The sequence below is a fragment of the Scyliorhinus canicula genome, chromosome 19 (genome assembly GCF_902713615.1).
Source record: "Scyliorhinus canicula chromosome 19, sScyCan1.1, whole genome shotgun sequence".
Classification (NCBI taxonomy): domain Eukaryota; kingdom Metazoa; phylum Chordata; class Chondrichthyes; order Carcharhiniformes; family Scyliorhinidae; genus Scyliorhinus; species Scyliorhinus canicula.
The window spans coordinates 80,700,976-80,722,635 of NC_052164.1; the positions used below are offsets into that span (position 1 = coordinate 80,700,976).

At 47.9% G+C, this 21,660-nt stretch overlaps 1 protein-coding gene across 12 annotated transcripts in view; it reads right to left on the reverse strand.

Moving 5' to 3' along the window:
- Positions 1–21,660, reverse strand: part of gramd1ba (GRAM domain containing 1Ba) — an 808,348-nt gene that overhangs the window by 402,368 nt on the left and 384,320 nt on the right. For all 12 annotated transcript variants that reach the window (XM_038778914.1, XM_038778911.1, XM_038778917.1 and 9 more), the window contains one exon: positions 17,065–17,142. In XM_038778914.1, the coding sequence (XP_038634842.1) occupies positions 17,065–17,142 (78 nt within the window). The remainder of the gene's footprint in view (positions 1–17,064; positions 17,143–21,660) is intronic.

Consider the following 21,660-nt stretch of genomic DNA (forward strand, 5'->3'; position numbering starts at 1 on the left):
AGACAAGTGGAGCATATCCCATAATACTCTTGACTTCTGCCTTGCAGATGGTGGACAGGCTTTGGGGGAGTCAGTAAGCAAATTAATCACTGCAGAATTCAAAGCTGCTGGCCTGCTTTTATAGCCACAGTTTTCAAATGGCTGATCCTGTTCAATTTCTGGTCAATGGTAATCCCCGGGATATTGATAATGGGGTATTCAGTGATCGTAATGCCATTGAATGTCATGGGGAGATGGCTGGATTCTCTCTTGTTGGAGATGGTTATTATCTGTCACTCATGTGGCATGAATTACTCATTACTTATGAGCCAAGTCCTGAACATTGTCCATGTCCAGGTATTGCTGCCGATGAGCACAAGCTGCTTTTGTATCTGAAGAGTTGCTGATCACTGCAATCATCAATAAACATCCCCATTTCTGACCTTATGATGGAGAGAAGATCATTGATGAATCAGCTGAAGATCGTTAGGCCTTGAGGAACTCCTGCCGTGACATCCCGCAGCAAGATGATTAATCTCCAACAACAGTCATTTCCTTTGTGCTAGGTATGACTCCAACCAGTGGACAGGTTTCCCCGTCTCCCATTGACTCCAGTTTTGCTAGGATTCATTGATATCACACAGACAAACGCAGCCTTAATGTCAAAGACATCACTCTGACCTCAACTTTAGTGTTCAGCTCTTTTGTCCATGTTTGAACCAAGGCTATGATGAAGTCAGGAGCAGAGTGGCCCTGGTGGAACCCAAACCTAGCATCAGTCAGTAAGTTACTTTTAAGTGTTGCTTGATAACACTGTCAACGACACTTTTCATCGCTTTGCTGATGATTGAGGGTAGACCGATGGGAGTGCAATTGGCCAGGTTTGATTTGTCCTGCTTTTTCTGGGGACAGGATATCCCTGGACAATTTTCCATATTGTTGGTTAGATGCCAGTGTTGTAGCTGTATTAGAACAGCATGGCTATGGGTGTGGCTAGTTCTGGAGCACAAGACATCATTACTATGGCCAGGATGTTGTCAGGACAATTTACCGTTGCAGTATCCAATGCCTTCAGCCTGTAGTATAATGGTCTGGCACATGTGAGGTTACTATGAGACTGAGTACAGTCCTGCTACATAGTGATATAAGAAAACACATGACCTGCACTTAGGGGTCAGTCTTGTGTCACACAGGCAAAATGCACAAGCTACATGGAGACAGCTCCTAGCTTGAACCCTTTGCTGTATATATGTATATAGTTCTTGTAGTTAATAAATACAAAATTAAGACAATGAGAATGTCATTAAGACCTACTAAACAGTATCCAACACCACACAACAGTAAATGGAAAAACCTAAAACCTTGCAAAAAATGCAGAGAAAGGCTAAAATCATGCAAGCCTAAAGAAAACTTTGAAGAGGCAAACTGACCTGATGAAAAACTTGAGAAGCAGATGCTAAAAAGAAAATCAATAGGGAAAGGTTACAAAGAAAGGCTTGGAAGCTGAAAGTAGAAATTTTAAATTCCTCACTGCAACAAACTTAAGTGCAGAGTCAGCAGACACAGCAAAGACAAGCTAATACTGTTAAATTCCGTTCTCCCCGTGTCTGCGTGGGTTTCGCCCCCACAACCCAAAAATGTGCAGAGTAGGTGGATTGGCCATGCTAAACTGCCCCTTAATTGGAAAAAAAAAATAATTGTCTAATCTAAATTTATTAAAAAAAAGAAAGAAAAAAAATACTGTTAAATTCTAGGATAAAGAAAGTCCGGTAAAACATTTAAATGGTTCACTGGTCAGACCGTTAAAAAATTCCATTCAGAAAACAGGTTCCCAAATCTGTACCTGAACATGTAGTGTCTAAGTTCGCTCTGAAAAGTAGCTAATAAATACATACCGTTACTCTACTTAAAACTACAAGAACGCCATTAAAACCGACTGAACGGTATCCAACAATCTATAACACGGCCGTTTCCATGTCACATGGAGTGAATCAAATTGGCAAAAGACTGGCAACTGTGATGCTGGGAAACCCAGGAGTTGGATGGATAATGCACGCAGTACTTTGGTCTTTTGCATTGACATGCTAAGCTTCCCCCATCATCGAGGATTGGGATATTTGTGGAGCCTCCTCCTCCAGTTAGTTGTTTTAATTGTCCAGCACCATTACAAGTAATAAACATGACAGGCAGAGAGACATAATAAACCCCACACATTACTTTCAGATAGTAATCCAATTCTCTGAGTGCCTCTATTGAACCATCCTCCACCTCACTTTGAAGCAGTGAATTCTAGATCCCAAGCACTCGTTCCATGGAAGAAATTATCACTGTTTCCATTCCTTCTTTTATCAATTACCTTATATATGTGCCTTCTTATTATCAATCCTTTCACCAATGGACACAGTTCCCAATCTACTCTGTCCCTTACAATTTTGAATACCTCCAGGGAAGGATTCCCGGTGGGCTTCGATAAAAGGTTTGCTGAAGCACTGGCCCTGCACTTGAGGGAGATGTTCAATGATTCGATGCCGAGAGGTGCCTTGCCACCCACGCTGGCAAGGCCTAAATATCGCTGATCCCGAAAAAAGACAGGCCCAAAGGGGTGCGGTTCATACAGAACCATCTCACTCCTCAAAACTGATGCTGAAGTCCTGGCAAGACAAGACCGGATTTGTCAAGGGCAGATAGCTAACAGCAAACGTCAGACACCTGCTGAACATGATTATGAACCCACCCGGGAAGGAGACACCAGATGTGATCATCTCCCTGGATGTGGAGATGCAGCCGTTGGACTGGGGTGGGCACAATAAGAAGTCTTGCAACATCAGGTTAAAGTCCAACAGGTTTGTTTTGAATCACTAGATTTCGGAGCGCAGCTCCTTCCTCAGGTGAATCACCGATTGTAAGACTTCTTACTATCTCCTGGACACAGAGAAGGCCTTCGATAGAATCGAATGAAGGTACCTCATGGAGGTATGGGAATGGTTTGGGTTTGGGCCAGGGTTCACCTCGTAGGTGAAACTACTGTTCAGCGCTCTCATGGCAAGCGTACGGAAAAACACCATCAGCTCCGAAAACTTCACCTTCACAGAAACACGAGGCAGGATGCCCACTGTCCCTGCTGCTATTTGCTCTGGCAATCGAGCCACTGGCTATCGCCTTCAGGTCGTCAAAGGGATGGAAAGGCTTACAAAGAGGAAACAGAGATCACAGAATCTCACTCTATGCAGATGGCCTACTCCTCGATGTCTCAAACCCCCGAACCAGCATAGAAGGAATAATGGAACTCCTGAGGGAGTTTGCAGCCTTCTCAAGTTACAAACTTAGCCTGAGCAAAAACAAAATCTTTCCGGTGAACCCCCAGGGGGGGGGGGGATCAGAGCTGGAAAAGCTGCTGTTGAAGCTGGCCCAAAACAAATTCCGATACCTGGGGATCCAGATAGCCCACGACTGGACACGGGTGGTGGAAGAGATAAAGAGGGATCTGCGGAGGTGGGACTCACTCCTACTCCTGCTCCTCCTGGTGCAAACAATAAAAATGAACGTGCTGCCAAGATTCTTCTTCAGATCCCTCCCAAGCTTCATCCCCAAGGCCTCTTCACCAAGGTGTGGGCGGGAAAAAAAACACAGGATCCATCAAAGTATCTTGCAAAAGAGAAGGACTGTGGGGGGGCAGGGGATGGTAATTAGGGGATTGACAAATCCGGTCTTGTCTTCAGGACTTCAGCATCAGTTTTGAGGAGTGAGATGGTTCTGTATGAACCGCACCCCTTTGGGCCTGTCTTTTTTCGGGATCAGCGATATTTAGGCCTGTGCCAGCGTGGGTGGCAAGGTACCACTCAGCATCGAATCATTGAACATCTCCCTCAAGTGCAGGGCCAGTGCTTCAGCAAACCTTTTATCGAAGCCCACCGGGAATCCTTCCCTGGAGGTATTCAAAATTCTAACACTGGGCAGCAAACACAGAGAGGATGCGAAGGTGGGTAAAAGAAGTAAAGACAGAATAGTTCGAATGGAGGAGACATCCTGTACGGGGACATCCCTCCGAGGCAGGTGAGGACCCCACTCCCAGTTCTGCCAGCCAAGTACTGGAGAAATCACCACATTAACCTTGGTGCAATGTCCACTATGGTCCCCTTATGCAAAAACCATAAATTAATTCCAGCAACAATAGATGCCTCCTTTAAAACGTGGAGACAGGACGAAGGGGTACTCACAGTACGGGACCTCTATGTAGACGGCAGAGTAGGCAACCTGGGGAACTAACGGAAAACCTCCAGCTCCTGAAAGGGAGAGAGCTTCGAAAGCTGCAACTAGAGAAATTCCTCCGCAAGGAGACCGCAACATTCCCCCAGCTACCTGGACACACCCCACTGGACAGATTGCTCGCACCAGGTGAATTAGGGGATGGTAACTGCGCCGAAATGTATGGATAACTGCTAGTGGAGATAAGGCCCCCCTGCCGCTGGACGAGACACAGAAAAAGTGGGCGGAGGAGCAGGGAATGGAGATAGGGGGAGGACTGTGGATCGAAGCACTGCATAGGGCGATCTCCACCTCATGCACAGGGCTGAGCCTAATGCACAGAGCTCACCTGCCAACCACACCCACGTGTACTGAGTCTGCCCCTGGTACTGGACTGCCTTTTTTGAAGCCATGGATCATAGCATCCCTTTAGTGCAGGAGGCGGCTATTTGGCCCATCTAGTCTTCACCAGGCCTTGGAAGGAGCACCCTACTTAAGCCCATGCCTCCATCCTATCCCTGTAACCCAAGAATCCTACCTAACGTTTGGACACTAAGGGGCACTTTAGCCAATCCACCTAACCTGCACATCTTTGGACTGGGAGGAAACTGGAGCACCCGGAGGAAACCCACGCAGACACGGGGGAAAAAGTGCAAACTCCACAAAGTCTCCTGAGGACGGAATTGAACCCGGGTCCCTGGAGCTTTGAGGCAACAGTGCTAACTACCGTGCCATGTCCAGGGTTGTGGGAGTGAGGGTGGAGGCACGCCCGCTGGTGACAGTCTTCAGGGTATCGGAACAGCCAGAGCTCGCAGACACCCTAGCCTTTGCCTCCTTGATCGCCCACTGGAGACTCCTGCTTGGTTGGAGGTCAGCAGCTCCACCCAAGGTCACAGACTGGCTGTGCGACTTGGCAGAATTCCTCAAATTCGAGGAAAAAATTTCTCCATCAAAGGAATGGAACAAGGTTTCCACAATACTTGGAAGCAATTCATCAACCTCTTCGAGGACTTGTTTGTGACCAGCAACTAATTAAAGCTGGGGCCGGTGGGGGCAGAGAACCGGGAGGGTGTTGCGTGGGTGGGGAAGAGACCAAATGAGACAGGGGAAAAGAATAAAGTTGAGCGAAGGGGGGGGAGGGGCAGAGAGAGAGAGAAGGGGAGGGAGAGAGAAGGGGAGGGAAAGCCAAGTACAGAGGAACCAAAGGGGGGGGGGGGGGGGGGGGGGAGAGAGAAATAGCCCAAGTGTGTTGCCAAAACAACTACAGGCTATGCCTCTTGTGGTCTCCAACACACCCCTGGTATGTTTTAAGACCATGGAGCAACATATATCTGGTTAATAATATGGCTTTTTTGGGGGTTTGTACCCAGACGGACCCACAGTTGTCCCACGTTTGACACATCATCTTATATGGAGCACAGCACCACGTTTTGCTGGATGACCTGAGGGCATATACGTCCAAGACCTAAGAGTTGAGCATCGAAGATGCCGTTATCCTGTAGGGAACATGTGTCATAGTTCCAAAACGCTCCTGAAGGGCCTCCACAATAGACACCCAGGAGTGCCACGGTGAAGATGCTGGCCTCAGGTCTGGCGGCTGGGAACAGACACCGACACTGAGAAGTTGGTCAGCATTGTGTGCCGTGCCAAGAGCACAAGATGCCGGCGGCGGTGCCACTTCACCCTTAGGAATGGCCAGGTCAATCCTGGTCCCACCTCCACATTGACTACATGGCACAGGGTTCCATGTTTCCTGTCATAGGAGACGGCCACTCCAAGTGGATGGAGGCTCACCGGAGGCAAGCAACTGCCACAAAGGCCACAATTGAACGCCTGCGCCAGATCTTCAGCATTCACGGGATACTTGAGGTGTTAGTCTCAGATAATGGGACGGCATTCACCAGCGCTGAGTTCGACTTATTTGTCACTGTAAATGGCACACCACTCCGTACCACCTGGTGTCCAATAGATTAGCCGAGCGGGCTGTCCAAAGGTTCAAGTAAGGCATGAGGAAGCAGACGTCTGCATCTTGGCCCGTTTTTTGTTCTGCTATTGGACCACAACTCACGCCAGGGGTCACGTCATCCGAACTACTGATGGGACGCCGCTTCCCCATTCAAATAAGTTGGGTAGGGCAGATGATGGCACAGAGGTTAGCACTGTTGCCTCACGACGCCGAGGTCCCATGTTCAATCCCGGCTTTGGGTCACTGTCCATGTGGAGTTTGCATATTCACCCCATGTTTGCATGGGTTTCGCCACCACGACCCAAAGATGTGCAGGGTAGGTGAATTGGCCACGCTAAATTCCCCCTTAATTGGAAAAAATGAATTGGGTATTCTAAATTAAAAAAAACAAAGTTTAGTAATCGCGGATATTGGTGGGAAGTTCCGCCGCCGTCAAGACGTATGGCCCTGCGAAGTTTCACCCCGGACAATTTGGTACATGTCCGGAATTTTAGCAAAAGAACCGCATGGATTCCAGGCGTCGTCATAGACCGGACCGGTCTCCTACAAACTGCGAGCACAAGGCCACAAATAAAACAGGCATGTGGATCAACTCAACAACCACGTCCCCGATTTGCCAGACCCAATCCCAGCTACCTCGGTTCCGCATGTTCCGCCGCTACAGCTGCCCCGCTCTGCTGACAATCGAGCTCTAGAGAACTGAGATGCCAGAAGCAGGCCAGTCCGACTCCGACATGGAACTTCAGCCACCGGCAGAATCCGCCGAGCCAATTCATGACGTTGCACCTCCCGCACCGGCTTCACCCAGGCTTAAGCGGTAGTCCCATTCCCGATATACATCCCTGGACCCCACACAAACAACGCCCGAACTGGGGAGGGGGTGGGGCAGCACGGTGGTGCAGTGGTTAGCACCACTGTCTCATAATTCTGAGGATCCGGGTTCCAAGGGAGGATCCGAGAACAAAACACCTCCGGCTCAAGCGTCCTAGGGGGGTTATTTTTGAAGAAAACATGGGGGAATATAGACATGGGACCACTAATTAGATTTAACAACAAGAAAAAAAATCATTAAACATGAAAAGTTTGATTACGATACAATATCCCTTTACACGCATCTTAGCTTCACAAATATACACAAAGTTTAAGGTTAATGAGGGTTACAAAGTATATCTTAGGCTTTAATGATCTCAGTCACTTTAACACAGTCCCAGGACCTGCAACGATGGAACACACTTCCACTCTCCCTCGCGGGGGGAGTCCAGACGATCAAAATGAACATACTGCCCAGGTACCTCTTCCTACTTAGATCCATTCCGATCTACATCCCCAAGGGCTTTTTCAAAGCAGTAGACAAACTAATCTTGGCGTTCGTATGGAGGAGGAAGAATGCTAGGATCCCAAAGAAGGTCCTACAAAAAACAAAATTGGGGGGGGGGGCTAGCCCTCCCAAACCTACAATTCTACCACTGTGCGGTGACGGCCAAGCGAATAAGGGGATGGATCAAGGAGACAGAAGCCAAGTGGATGCGTGCGGAAGAGACCTCCTGCATGGGGACCTCCCTCCGGACCCTCGCCACGGCAGCACTCCCATCCCCACCCAAAAAACAATCCAGCAGTCCGGTGGTGATAGCCACCCTCCAATCCTGGAACCAACTACAGCAGCAATTTGGCCTGACCAAAATGTCGGACAAAGCTCCCATCTGCAACAACCATAGGTTCACACCAGCCCTGACTGACACCACCTTCAAAAGGTGGGGACAGGACGGAGGGACACTGAGTCAGGGACTGATACAGGGACAGCACGTTCGCAACACTGGCCGAACTGACAAGAGAAATTCCAGCTAGCCAGGGGGAACGAGCTAAGGTACCTGCAACTCTAAAACTTCCGACAAAAGGAGACACGGATGTACTCACAACCGCCACGACAGACATTACTGGAAGAGTTACTGGACGCAAGCATACTAGATAAAGGAAACTGTCGCGACATGTATGACCAACTGGTAGAAAGGGCCGACACCATACTGGACGCAACAAGAAAGAAATGGAAGGAGGACCTGGGGATTGAAATAGAGTGGGGACTCTGGAGCAAAGCACTGCACAGGGTCAACACCACCTCCATGTGCGCAAGGCTCAGCCTGATGCAGCTAAAAGTGGTACATAGAGCCCACTTAACAACAATCCATATGAGTAGGTTCTTCCCGAAGGTGGAGGATTGATGTGAACGGTGCCAAGGAGGCCCGACCAACTACACCCACATGTTCTGGTCTTGCCCCAGACTTGCAGGGTACTGGACAGCCTTCTTCGAGACAAAGACCAAAATGGTGGGGATGAGGGCGGAGCCATGCCCAAAAGTGGCGGTCTTCGGGGTTTCAAACCAGCCAGATCTATTCCTGGGGAGGTTGGTGGACGCCCTTGCCTTTGCTTCCCTGATCGCCCGCCGTAGAATCCTGTTCGGCTGGCGGTCAGCAGCACCACCCAAAGCTGCAGACTGGCTGTCCGACCTCTCGGAATCTTTCCAAATGGAGAAAATCAAATTTGTCATTCGAGGGTCAGGCGGCGGCTTCCACAGAATGTGGGTGCCATTTACCCAATTGTTCCGAGACCTGTTTGTTGCCAACGGACAAGCAGAAGAATAGTAGCCAGGTAGCCAAGAATCAGGGGAAAGTAGCCACAGCATGAGAGGGAGAGATGGAACGGTGGGTGGGGGGGGGGGGGGGGGGGGGGGGGGGGGGGGGGGGGGAGAGAACTCGCCACGGCAGCGCTCCCAACTCCCCATCACAGTACACATCCAAGTGATAGCAGCCACATTAAAGACATGGAACCAAAGGAGGCAACGTTTCGGTCTAACCAAGATGTCTTCCATGTCCCCCAGCTGCAAAAACCACAAATTCCCGTCAACCGTGCTTGACGCCACTTTTTTAAAATGGAGACAGGACGGGGGGACGCTAGCGTTTAGGGACCATTACATAGGGGCAGACTCGCGACCTTGGACAAGCTGACAAAGGCCTTGGGCCTGCCGACGGGTCAGGAGCTCAGGCACCTTTAAATTAAACACTTTCTCTGCAAGGAGACGGCAAAATACCCCAGGGCGCCGAGAGATACTCTACTAAAGGAAGCAATCAACACGGACAGTAAGGAGGGTGGGTGAACTGTGGGAACATATATGGACGGTTGCTGGACGAAGCTAGCCGGAAATGGGAGGAGAAATTGGGGACCTAAGTGGGTTGGGGAATCTGGAGCAAAGCACTGAACAGGATCAACCCCACTTCCTCCTGTGCTAGGCTAAGCCTCAGGCAGTTTAAAGTGGTGCACAGAGCCCACCTGAGAAGAGTGTTGTGAATGTGTAACCACTATAAATTCACACTGTACATTACTGTGTCCCTGTGGGCTCCGTCTGTGAACCGTTGCGTGGCTCTGCCCACAGGGGGAGATGAGGAGCATGTACAGGGCTCCGCCCCCAGCAGGAAGTATAAGTACTGCGGTCCTAGGAGTCCGCCCTCAGTTCAGTGACTGAACCAGAGACTGCCCCAGGCCTGCGCCGCATGGCCACCCGCACACCACGGAGGGCTTTCGTGCCACTTTTGCGGCCAGCCCCAACACTCCTGGCAGCACTGCCCGGCCCGCAACGCGACTTGCAACAGCTGCGGGCGGAAAGGGCACTTTGCTAAGGTCTGCCTGGCCAAAGCTAAAAACTCTAACCCGAACACTCGCTCCTCCAACTCACAGGCCCGCAGACTCCGCAATGTGGTAGAGTGTCTGTCGACTCTGCCTCCGCACAACTTGTGCGACTCATGGGGCCGCCATCTTGGCAATCCTCCCCCACGCGGCCGGCCATGTGCGATTCATGGGGGCCGCCATCTTGGGCGCCATCTTCCTCACCGCCCGCCACGTGCGATCCATGGGGGTGGCCACCTTGGATGCTATCTTCCTCGCCGCCTGCCACATGCGATCAATGGGGGCCGCCATCTTGGCCATCACCCACTATGCCACTCGACCATTACGACCTCCGCGGACAGTCATCATGGGGCCGCTCCAGCACCACCGACCACGCCACCGACGCCCCGCAGCTTAGTGCAGTCACTTTGGACCAGTCGCGGCCAAAGCATCTCAAGAGCTCCATGATGTCCGTCCAGATCAACGGATACGAGACACCGTGCCTTTTCGACTCCGGGAGCACCGAGAGAGCTTCGTTCACCCAGATCTGGTACGGCGCTGCTCGCTCCCAATATTTCCGACACCGCAAACAATCTCCCTCGCCTCGGGGTCGCACTCCGTTCAGATACAAGGGCGCACTATTGCGACGTTAACAATACAGGGCGGCAACTACACCAACTTCCAACTGTATGTACTCCCAGACCTCTGTGCCCCCCTCCTCCTAGGACTGGATTTCCAGTGCAACCTCAGGAGCCTAACACTCAGCTCTGGCGGACCCCTTCCCCCACTCACTATATGCAGTCTAGAAACTCTGAAAATCGACCCCCCTCCACTCTTCGCTAATCTCACCGCCAACTGCAAATCAGTGGCCACTCGCAGCAGGAGGTATAGCCTGCAGGACAGGGTGTTTATTACATCCGAAGTCCGGCGTCTCTTACATGAAGGAGTCATAGAGGCCAGTAATAGCCCCTGGAGAGCTCAGGTGGTGGTCGTCAAGACCGGGAAAAAGTTCCGGATGGTGGTTGATTACAGCCAGACCATTAACCGGTTCACGCACCTCGATGCGTACCCCCTCCCCCGGATTACATGGTAAATCATATCGCCCAGTACCGCACATTCTCCACGGTGGATCTGAAGTCTGCATACCACCAGCTCCCAATCTGCCCGGAGGACCGCCACTACATTGCGTTCGAGGCAGACGGCCGCCTTTTCCATTTCCTCCGGGTTCCCTTTGGCGTCACGGATGGGGTTTCGGTGTTCCAACGAGCAATGGACCGAATGGTGGACCAGTACGGGCTGCTGGCCACATTTCCGTACTTGGATAACGTCACCATCTGCGGTCATGACCAGTAGAACCACGACGCCAACCACCACCGATTTCTCCAAACCGACCAAAAACCCAACCTCACATATAATAAGGAGAAATGCGTTTTCCGCACAACCAGACTAGCCATCCTCGCCTACGTCGTGGAAAACGGGGTCCTAGGACCTGACCCTGACCGTATGCGCCCCCACTCCCTCACTGTTCTAGGGCCCTCAAGAGGTGCCTCAGATTTTTCTCATACTACGCCCAGTGGGTCACCCAGTATGCGGACAAAGCCCGCCCACTATTTAAGGCCCCACTCTTCTCACTGTCAGCCTAGGCTCACCAGGCCTTCAACTGCATCAAGGCGGACATCACCAAAGCCGCCATGCGGGCGGTAGATGAATCCGTCCCATTCCAGGTGGAGAGCGACGCCTCAGAGGTCGCTCTCGCTGCCACCCTGAACCAGGCAGGTAGGCCAGTAGCATTCTTTTCCCGAACCCTCTCCGCTTCGGAACTTCGACACTCCTCAGTCAAAAAGGAAGCCCAAGCCATTGTTGAAGCCGATCGGCACTGGAGGCACTACTTCGCTGGTAGGAGGTTTACCCTCATCACCGACCAGAGATCGGTTGCCTTTATGTTTGATAACTTGCACCGGGGCAAAATCAAGAATGACAAAATCTTGCAGTGGAGGATCGAACTCTCCACCTATAATTATGATATTGTATACCATCCTGGGAAGCTCAACGAGCCCCCAGATGCCCTGCCCCACGGCACATGTGCCAGCACGCAAGACGACCGACTGCAGGCTATCCACAATGACCTCTGCCACCCGGGGGTCACCCGGCTCACCCACTACATCAAGGCCCGCAATCTGCCTTTCTCCACCGAGGAGGTTAAAGCTGTCACCAGGAATTGCCCGATCTGCGCGGAGTGTAAACCGCACTGCTATAGACCAGACAAGGCCCACCTGGTAAAGGCATCCTGGCCCTTTGAACGACTGAGTATTGATTTCAAAGGGCCCCTTCCCTCGACCAACCGTAACATCCACTTTCTCAATATTATAGATGAATTCTCCCGTTTCCCGTTTGCCATCCCATGCCCCGATATGACCTCCCATACAGTCATCAGAGCGCTGCACAGTGTCTTCACCCTGTTCGGTTTCCCCAGCTACGTCCACAGGGACAGGGGTTCATCCTTCATGAGCTACAAACTGCATCAGTACCTGCTCTGCAAGGGCATCGCCTCGAGCAGGACTACCAGCTATAACCCCATGGGGAACGGGCAGGTGGAGAGGGAGAACGCGACGGTCTAGAAGACCGTCCTACTAACCCTACGGTCCAGGAATCTCCTGACCTCCCACTGGCAGGAGGTCCTCCCCGACGTGCTCCATGAAATTGGGTCCCTCCTTTGTACGGCCACAAACCAGACTCCTCACGATCGATTATTTGTCTTTCCTAGGGGCACTACCACGGGGGTCTCGCTCCCATCCTAGTTGAGGACACCGGGCCCTATCCTCCTTCGGAAGCACGTCCGGACACATAAAACAGACCCCCCTGGTAGAGAGGGTCCTGCTCCTGCACTCAAACCATCACTATGCGTTTGTCGAACACACCGATGACCGACAGGACATCGTTTCCCTCCGGGACCTGGCACCTGCAGGATCTACTACTACTACCACCGAAGTACCCCCCACACTACACCCCACCCAACCTCCCATGCCCTGCGCCCCTGCACCTACTTGCTTCCCGCGACCCCTTCCACCCGTCACACCGATCTGCAGGAACGAAGCTCTGGAAGAACCACCCCCGGAGTCCACCCTCGGATTCGCACCGAACATTTGTCCACAGCCATCCGAAGCGGCTGCAACTCCAGTGCTCCGTCGGTCTCAGCGCACGATTCGAGCGCCGGACTGACTGAACTTATAGACCCGTCACCCCCGCCGGACTTGATTTTTTAAACAGGTGGTGAATGTGTAACCACTATATATTCACACTGTACATTACTGTGTCCCTGTGGGCTCCATCTGTGAACCGTTGCGCGGCTCTTTCCACAGGGGGAGATGAGGAGCATGTACAGGGCTCCGCCCCCAGCAGGAAGTATAAGTGCTGCGGTCCTAGGAGTCCGCCCTCAGTTCAGTACAGTCGCAGGCAGGCTCAGTTGTAAGCCGATTAAAGCCACAGTTTACTTCAACTCGTGTCTCTGAATGAATTGATGGTTGCATCAATGAGCAGGTTCTTCTTGGAGGTGGAAGATAAATGTGAACGGTGCCAGGGAGGCCCAGCCAACCATAGCCACACCTTCATGTTCTGCGCCTGCCCCAGACTTGTCGGGTTCTGGACAGCCTTCTTCGAGGCGACGTCCAAGGTTTTTCTTTGGGGGGGGGGGGGGGGGGGGTGCATTTTAAATTAACAAAGTTGCAGCCACCTAATTCTAGAATTATTATTGCAGTATTGCAGGGAAATTAAAAAAGCTAAATAATCACTCCATCAATAATTAACAATAATAATTTAACTCCACTCTATGGCGCTACTACAGATCTATACTTCTAAGAGAGATCATGAAAATTATGAAACACAAATTGCGAAATGCACCAAGACCTAAAATTAATTTGAACATCAGAGAAACAACAGAGGACATCCAAATAGGTTTACATCTAGAATGTTGTAATACTATATGATGGAGGAATAACACAGCAGCTTGTCTTTCACCTTCAGCCAGTTTATTCTATTGTACAGATTCATTCAATCTGGTTCCCCTAGTTCCACTGTTCCAGCTATGAAGCGTACTGCACCCCAAACAAATTTATAAAAAAAAATTACAAAGCTTGATTTTCATACTTTTATTCCATGATCTTCTAATGGACAGGCACCTGCTGCTACTGCATAGCTGTGTGGTGAAGTGTGAGCCTTTGTGAATCAGCTTCCAAATCCATAGGTTTATTGCCTAAATTAAATAGTTTGTCTGGAACACCCAGAATCTGTGACACAATGACTTTTGTTCCTGTTGCTGGAAGTATGTAATGTAAACAGAAATCTGCAAGTGAATTCTGGTGTTCAAATTGCAATCATTATTTTTTTTGCTATATGTGGTATTATGTTGGCATTCTGTATAGGTAAAGAAAGCTGTTAATGTGTACGTTTCCATGATTAACTGAACTGGGGTAGGTTAATAGAGACAGCTTGTTTGTGAGAACTGAGAGATAAAAGGATTCTTCCACTTGTTTTTTTTATAAATTTAGAGCACCCAATTAATTTTTTCCAATTGAGGGGCAATTTAGCATGGCCAATCTTTGGGTTGTGGGGGTGAAACCCACGCAAACACAGGGAGAATGTGCAAACTCCACACAGACAGTGACCCAGGGCCAGGATCGAACCTGGGAACTCAGCGCTGTGAGGCAGCAGTGCTAACCACTTCACCACCCATGCTGCCTGGATTCTTGTATTTATAATGAGGGGCTATAGGTTGGATCTAAAATTTGTTTTGGAACGGAGACTTGGCTTTTCACTGTTGAATTTCAACAGGGGGGGTTAAGAGGTGACAAGGAACCTTTACAACTGATGGTTTCATATGTAAACAGGGAAAGGTACATTAAATTTTACTGACCAAAAGTAGGGACAAAATAGTAAAGCATGAAAGATTTTTTATATTTGGTGAAGTTAAGTTCAGATGTGTTTGAGCACTATGGAATCTGAAATAATAGGGAAAAAAGATGTTTAAAGAAAGATGTTTAGCTGAGTTGCGTGAGGGCTCTGAGTCTTGAAGACCAGATCTGTGCGCAGATGTGATGTGAAAGGTTTGAAGCAGTCACCCAGTCTCAATAAGAAGTCTTACAACACCAGGTTAAAGTCCAACAGGTTTGTTTCAAATCACTAACTTTCAGAGCACCTCAGGTGAAAGGAAGGAGCTATGCTCCGAAAGCTAGTGATTCAAAACAAATCTGTTAGACTTTAACCTTGTGCCCACCCCAGTCCAACGCCGGCATCTCCACATCATGGCTACCCAGCTCAAGGTGGAGAAGTCTTTGCTTTCAGAAAGCAGTTTGTTTCCAAACTTTCTTTTTGCATTTCCAAAACCGAGTGCAAGTGATTAAGGATTTGTGTGTTCTACCTTTGTTAAACTGACAACAATTCCTTGCTTTGGGTAATTTTACTGGATTTTTATGGTTAAAAATCTAGATCGGAGTTGCTGCCAAGAAGTTAGTTTATTTGTGTATTTTTGACTAAGTGAGTTTTTTGGGGGTTGTTCTCTAAGAATGTGTAATTTTAAACTTGTGTTTACTTGTTTTTTTTCCTTTTAAGAAATCTTTTAATTTTTAAAATCCGGAAGATATTACTGGAGTACAATGCTTTTGGGATCAGTATCCCTCCCTCCTTATTTTCTGAATATTAAAAAAGTATTTATGATCAGAACAGAACAGAACATACAGTGCAGGAGGCCATTCGGCCCATCGAGTCTGCACCAACCCATTTAAGCCCTCACTTCCACCCTATCCCCGTAAACCAATAACCCATCCTGACCGTTTTTGGTCACGAAGGGCAATTTATCGCGGTCAATCCACCCTAACCTGCACGTCTTTGGACTGTGGGAGGAAACCGGAGCACCCGGAGAAAACCCACACAGACACAGTGAGAACGTGCAGACTCCGCACAGACAGTGACCCAGCAGGGAATCAAACCTGGGACCCTGGAGCTGTAAAGCCACAGTGCTAATCAGTAAGACAGGTTTCCCTCATGAATCAGGATTGCTCAGTAATAACATCTGCTATGGTCATAGCACAATGCATAGACCATACTGTAAAATTACATTAACCAACCAGTTAGGGCAAGGTCTTTTACTGTAACAATTTTTACAACACTACGTTAAAGTCCAACATGTGTGTTTCAAACACTAGCTTTTTCAGAGCACTGCTCCTTCCTCAGGTGAACTGTGTTAACATAAAAGTAAACTTAGCAGTCTTCAAATATTAGAAGTGTATTAATCGTCCTCATCCAAGCTTACATTTATTTCTTCATCTACCTGATATATTTGTTTTCATTATAATTCTAATTTCTTGACCATATGAAAGGTAAAGGTATATTCCTTCTTGAATTTGCCTCAATGCAATTAAAAAATGGAAATTCAAATCAGGTGAACTTATAAAAACTCTACTCGTCCAACAAAAAGTAGCTTAAATCCATGCAGCAGCACTGGATACAAATAAATAACCAAAGGAATACTGCAATATTCATTTCTTAAAAATGTACCATTTCAGAACACAAAGGTTCTTTAAGAAAATGAAGCCCTTATTAAGAATGAATCGGAGAGGATGACTGAATATAAATGGATATTGTGGACACCAAGGTATGTACTTTTCAAACACTGGCATCAAGTGGTAACAGTAAGTTATTGAGTAAATGATTGGGCCAGGGTCTGCTTTATAAAGAAGCTATTTCTCGGAGATATTGATAAAACGCAGGTGCCGCTAACCAATGCCAGTGAGCACACAAGTCTCAGTGTCATTAAACTGAATAATTTCTCTTGAATAAAAGGGAGAGGCGGTGGTGTAGTTGTATTGTTACAGACTAGTAATCCAGAGGCCAAGGGTAAGGCTCCAGGCGGGAGGGCCCCGGTTTGAGTCCCACCATGGCAGATGGTGAAAGTTGAAATCAATAAACAATTGGAATTAAAAGGCTAATGATGACCACAAAACCATTGTTGATTGTCGTAAAAACCCAACTGGTTCACAAGGAATATAATGCGCTATCTTCACTGGTCTGGACTACATACGTCTCCACAGCAATGTGGTTGACTCTTAAATGCCCTCTGAAATAGCATAGCAAGCCACTCAGTTCAAAGGCAATTGGGGAAGGGCACTATTTGCTGGCCACCAGCAACATCCACATCCCATGAATGAATAATATAAACTGGCACTGACCTTTCCTCTCGGATGTATGGAGTCAGGAACCGAGAAGAATCATCTTCATGGCTGCTCTGTTGATTGCTCTGCTGGCTACTGAAGAGTGAAAAATATTATTATATTAGAGATGCTAAGGATATTTTAAAGCTTAGTATCATTAACGTTTTATTAGTCAAGCTTGATTTTACTCTCAGTATTCAGCATGGCTGCTGGTTGCCTTTCCCACCACATCGACAACCTAAAACTAAACAACTGTCTTGCTAACTAATTCATAATTATATACTTACTTTCAGAAATGATTTATTAATCCCTAGTACCTGGTAATACCAAAATCTAACTTGGTGGATATCTGTACATCTGTTTTAATATAATCATCTGTTTACTAATTAATTTATCAAATCGATAGCCGACTTATATTGGTGAGACACCAAATAACACCAAGGCTATATTGATATTCACTGCTGTTTAGGCAGCCAAGTTGGGCAGCAACTTCCAGTGGTTGCACATACACAGTTGAACACGAGAATCAGGAAGTTACCATTCAGCTTGCCCTGCTCATCCAAAAGCTTCACTTTACTCATATTTCACCAAGTGAATTGGCATTCAAACATACATAATGTCATGAGTTTGCAGCACTTGCACATTAGATGCACTAGAAAAAGTTAGGCTCATCCATTCAATAAGTGTAGGCACATTGTTAATGTGAGTGATAAGTCTTAATTAATACTAGTGTATTAGGAGGTGGGGGAAGTGGGACTGGTCAAGGTGAGGGATTTGTATTTGGAGGAAGGGTTCGCCAGTCTGGAGGAACTAAGGGTAGAGCTGCCGAGGGGTAATGAGTTCAGGTATCTACAGGTTAGGGACTTTGCACAAAATGTCTGGAAGGGGTTCCCTAGATTGCCAGGATACACCTTGCTGAAGCGACTGCTGCTTCCAGATGTGGAAGGAGAGGGAAGAATTGGGGATATATATAAGTGGCTGGGGGAGCAGGGAGGCATGCGGGTGGTGAAGATCAAGGAGAAATCGGAAGTGGAGTTGGCAATGGAGATCAATTGGGGAGCATGGAGTGAGGCACTACGAAGGGTAAACGGGGCCCTCCTCTTGTCCAAGGATGAGCCTCATACAGTTTAAGGTGGTGCACAGGATGCATATGACTCGGGTGAGAATGAGTGGGTTCTTTCAGGGGGTAGCAGATGAGTGTGGGCGGGGGCCAGCGAATCATGCACACATGTTTTGGGAAGATTCTGGGCGGAAGTGTTCGTGGTCTTAGCCAGGATAGTGGAGGAGGGATTGGACCCGGACCCTTTGGTGGCGATATTTGCGGTTTCAGAGAAGCCGGAGCTCTTGGCGAGGTGGAAGTCCGATGTCTTGGCCTTCACCTCTCTGATTGCACGGTGACGAATTTTGCTGGCGTTTCGGTCAGCATCGCCACCGGGGGTAGCAGCACGGTTGGGTGACCTGTATGACTTCCTGCGGTTAGAGAAAATAAAGTATGAGTTAAGGGAGTTTGAGAAAAGGTGGGGGATGTTTGTGAACGTGTTTGAGGAGCTGTTCATCACAGGGGGGTGGTGAAAAAGGAGAAAAATCTGTACAAACCATATAGTTGATTGTTGGGAAGAATGTTTCCCGGGGTGTTTATTTGCTGTAACCTACTTTGATACACGTTTGAATAAAATGCATTTTTTAAAGAAGTATTTACCAAAGAGAAGAAATTGATGGATGTTGAGTCTGGAGAAGGGTGTGTAGATAGCCTGGGTCACATTGAGATCCAAAAAGACGAGGTGTTGGGCGTCTTGAAAAATATTAATGTAGATAAGTCCCCAGGGCCTGATGAGATCTGCCCCAGAATACTGAAGGAGGCTAGAGAGGAAATTGCTGAGGCTTTGACAGAAATCTTTGAATCCTCACTGTCTTCAGGTGATGTCCCGAAGGACTGGAGAATAGCCAATGTTGTTCCTTTGTTTAAGAAGGGTAGCAAGGATAATCCAGGGAACTACAGGCCTGTGAGCCTTACGTCAGTGGTAGGGAAATTACTGGAAAGAATTCTTCGAGACAGGATCTACTCCCATTTGGAAGCAAATGGACGTTTCAGCGAGAGGCAGCACGGTTTTGTGAAGGGGAGGTCGTGTCTCACTGACTTGATAGAGTTTTTCGAGGAAGTTACAAAGATGATTGATGCAGGTAGGGCAGTGGATGTTGTCTCTATGGACTTCAGTAAGGCCTTCGACAAGGTCCCTCATGGCAGACTGGTACAAAAAGCGAAGTCACACGGCATCGGGGGTGAGCTAGCAAGATGGATACAGAACTGGCTAGGTCATAGAAGGCAGAGAGTAGCACGGGAAGGGTGCTTTTCTGATTGGAGGGCTGTGACTAAAGTGGTGTTCCGCAGGGATCAGTGCTTGGATTTCTGCTGTTCGTAGTATATAATAAATGATTTGGAGGAAAATGTAACTGGTCTGATTAGTAAGTTTGCAGACAACACAAAGGTTGGTGGAATTGCGGATAGCGATGAGGACTGTCAGAGGATACAGAAGGATTTAGATTGTTTAGAGACTTGAGCGGAGAGATGGCAGATAGAGTTTAATCCGGACAAATGTGAGGTAATGCATTTTGGAAGGTCTAATGCAGGTAGGGAATATACAGTGAATGGTAGAACCCTCAAGAGTATTGACAGTCAGAGAGATCTAGGTGTACAGGTCCATAGGTCACTGAAAGGGGCAACACAGGTGGAGAAGGTAGTCAAGAAGGCATACGGCATGCTTGTCTTCATTGGCCGGGGCATTGAGTATAAGAATTGGCAAGTCATGTTGCAGCTGTATAGAACCTTAGTTAGGCCACACTTGGGAGTATGGTGTTCAATTCTGGTCGCCACACTACCAGAAGGATGTGGAGGCTTTAGAGAGTGTGCAGAAGAGATTGACCAGGATGTTGCCTGGTATGGAGGGCATTAGATATGAGGAGAGGTTGAATAAACTCAGTTTGTTCTCACTGGAATGACGGATGTTGAGGGGCGACCTGATAAAGGTCTACAAAATTATGAGTGTCATAGACAGAGTGGATAGTCAGAGGCTTTGTCCCACGGTAGGGGGGGTCAATTACTAGGGGGCATAGGTTTAAGGTGCGACGGGCAAGGTTTAGGGGAGATGTACGAGGCACATTTTTTATTTTATTTTTTTACACAGAGGGTAGTGGGTGCCTGGAACTCACTGCTGGAGGAGGTGGTGGAAGCAGGGATGATAGTGACATTTAAGGGGCATCTTGACAAATACATGAATAGGATGGGAATAGAAGGATACGGACCCCGAAAGTGCAGAAGATTTTAGTTTAGACAGGCAGCATGGTCGGCGCAGGCTTGGAGGGCCTGTTCCTGCGCTGTACTTTTCTTTGTTCTTTGTTCTTTATTTACTTCTCTATGTCACTTCCTCGACATGCTTGCACATGGAGTTATGTAACTATTTTAAATGACATTCCCTGGTTTAGACTGTGACTCAAAAAGGATTTGTCAGTAAGATTGGTGAAGGAGATCATTGTTCCTTGCCCAGTTTACACACAGGTTTCCTGTAGAGCATGCCTACTGTATTTGATCTCTGATAACTGTACGTTCCAGTGCAAAATCCCACAGAATATCTGTGGAGAAGTGCAACAAGTAGCATCTTTCATTTGCTGCTGAACCACAAAATTCACATCATATTGTTATTGTTTCAATGGCATGGATACAAAAGGAATTAATACACAGGAAATTAAGAGTCAAAATACAGCACTAACCACATGCAATGCCGAGCAATTTCCTATGGCGGCGTACTACCATTGCTCAATCTAAACCACAATCCAGCTTGATGTGGCCAACTGGAAGCATGATTGCATCTAACATAAAGAGTGTTTTAATTTTCAGCGGATTTGATGCTAAAATTCTTTAGCATTAAAGTAACTACACAGCGTGTGAATGCATGCTATTGCATGGTCTTTTCTGTAAACTCCACAAAACATTTTTGGTGAGAAGGTCACTATGAAATCTTCCACTAGGTGTCAGTATTTGCCACAAACTTCCCACGCATGGTAGAATTGACCTTCCTGATTTAAATAAAAGTACATTTGATTTTGTATTATATTTAGAGAGTACAGTAACTGCTGGAATTAACATCGAGTAAAACCTTATTTTGGAGCAAGATTACTTCTATCCCAGAAACATATTTTCCATTCCCCATCTATGTTCTGCTTAATCCCAATTAAATAAAAGTCTTACAACACCAGGTTAAAGTCCAACAGGTTTGTGTTATAACCTGCCTGCTTACCATTGGCTGGGGACTAATGACAATCCCACAATCCTGTGGAAGTATGAGCTTCCCCAATGAGGGGGGGGCGGATAAATCATAAGCAGACTCCCTGCATAAATAGATATATATATATGTTAATTTGTAAATAAATGTTATTTCTTTGTATCCTGAAAACTCGTGCTGGATTCTTCGTGGCCCCCACAAAAGTTTGTTTCAAATCACTCGCTTTCGGAGCACTGCTCCTTCCTCAGGTGAATCATGAAGCAGTGCTCGGAAAGCTAGTGATTTGAAACAAACCTGCTGGACTTTAACCTGGTGTTGTAAGACTTCTTACTGTGCT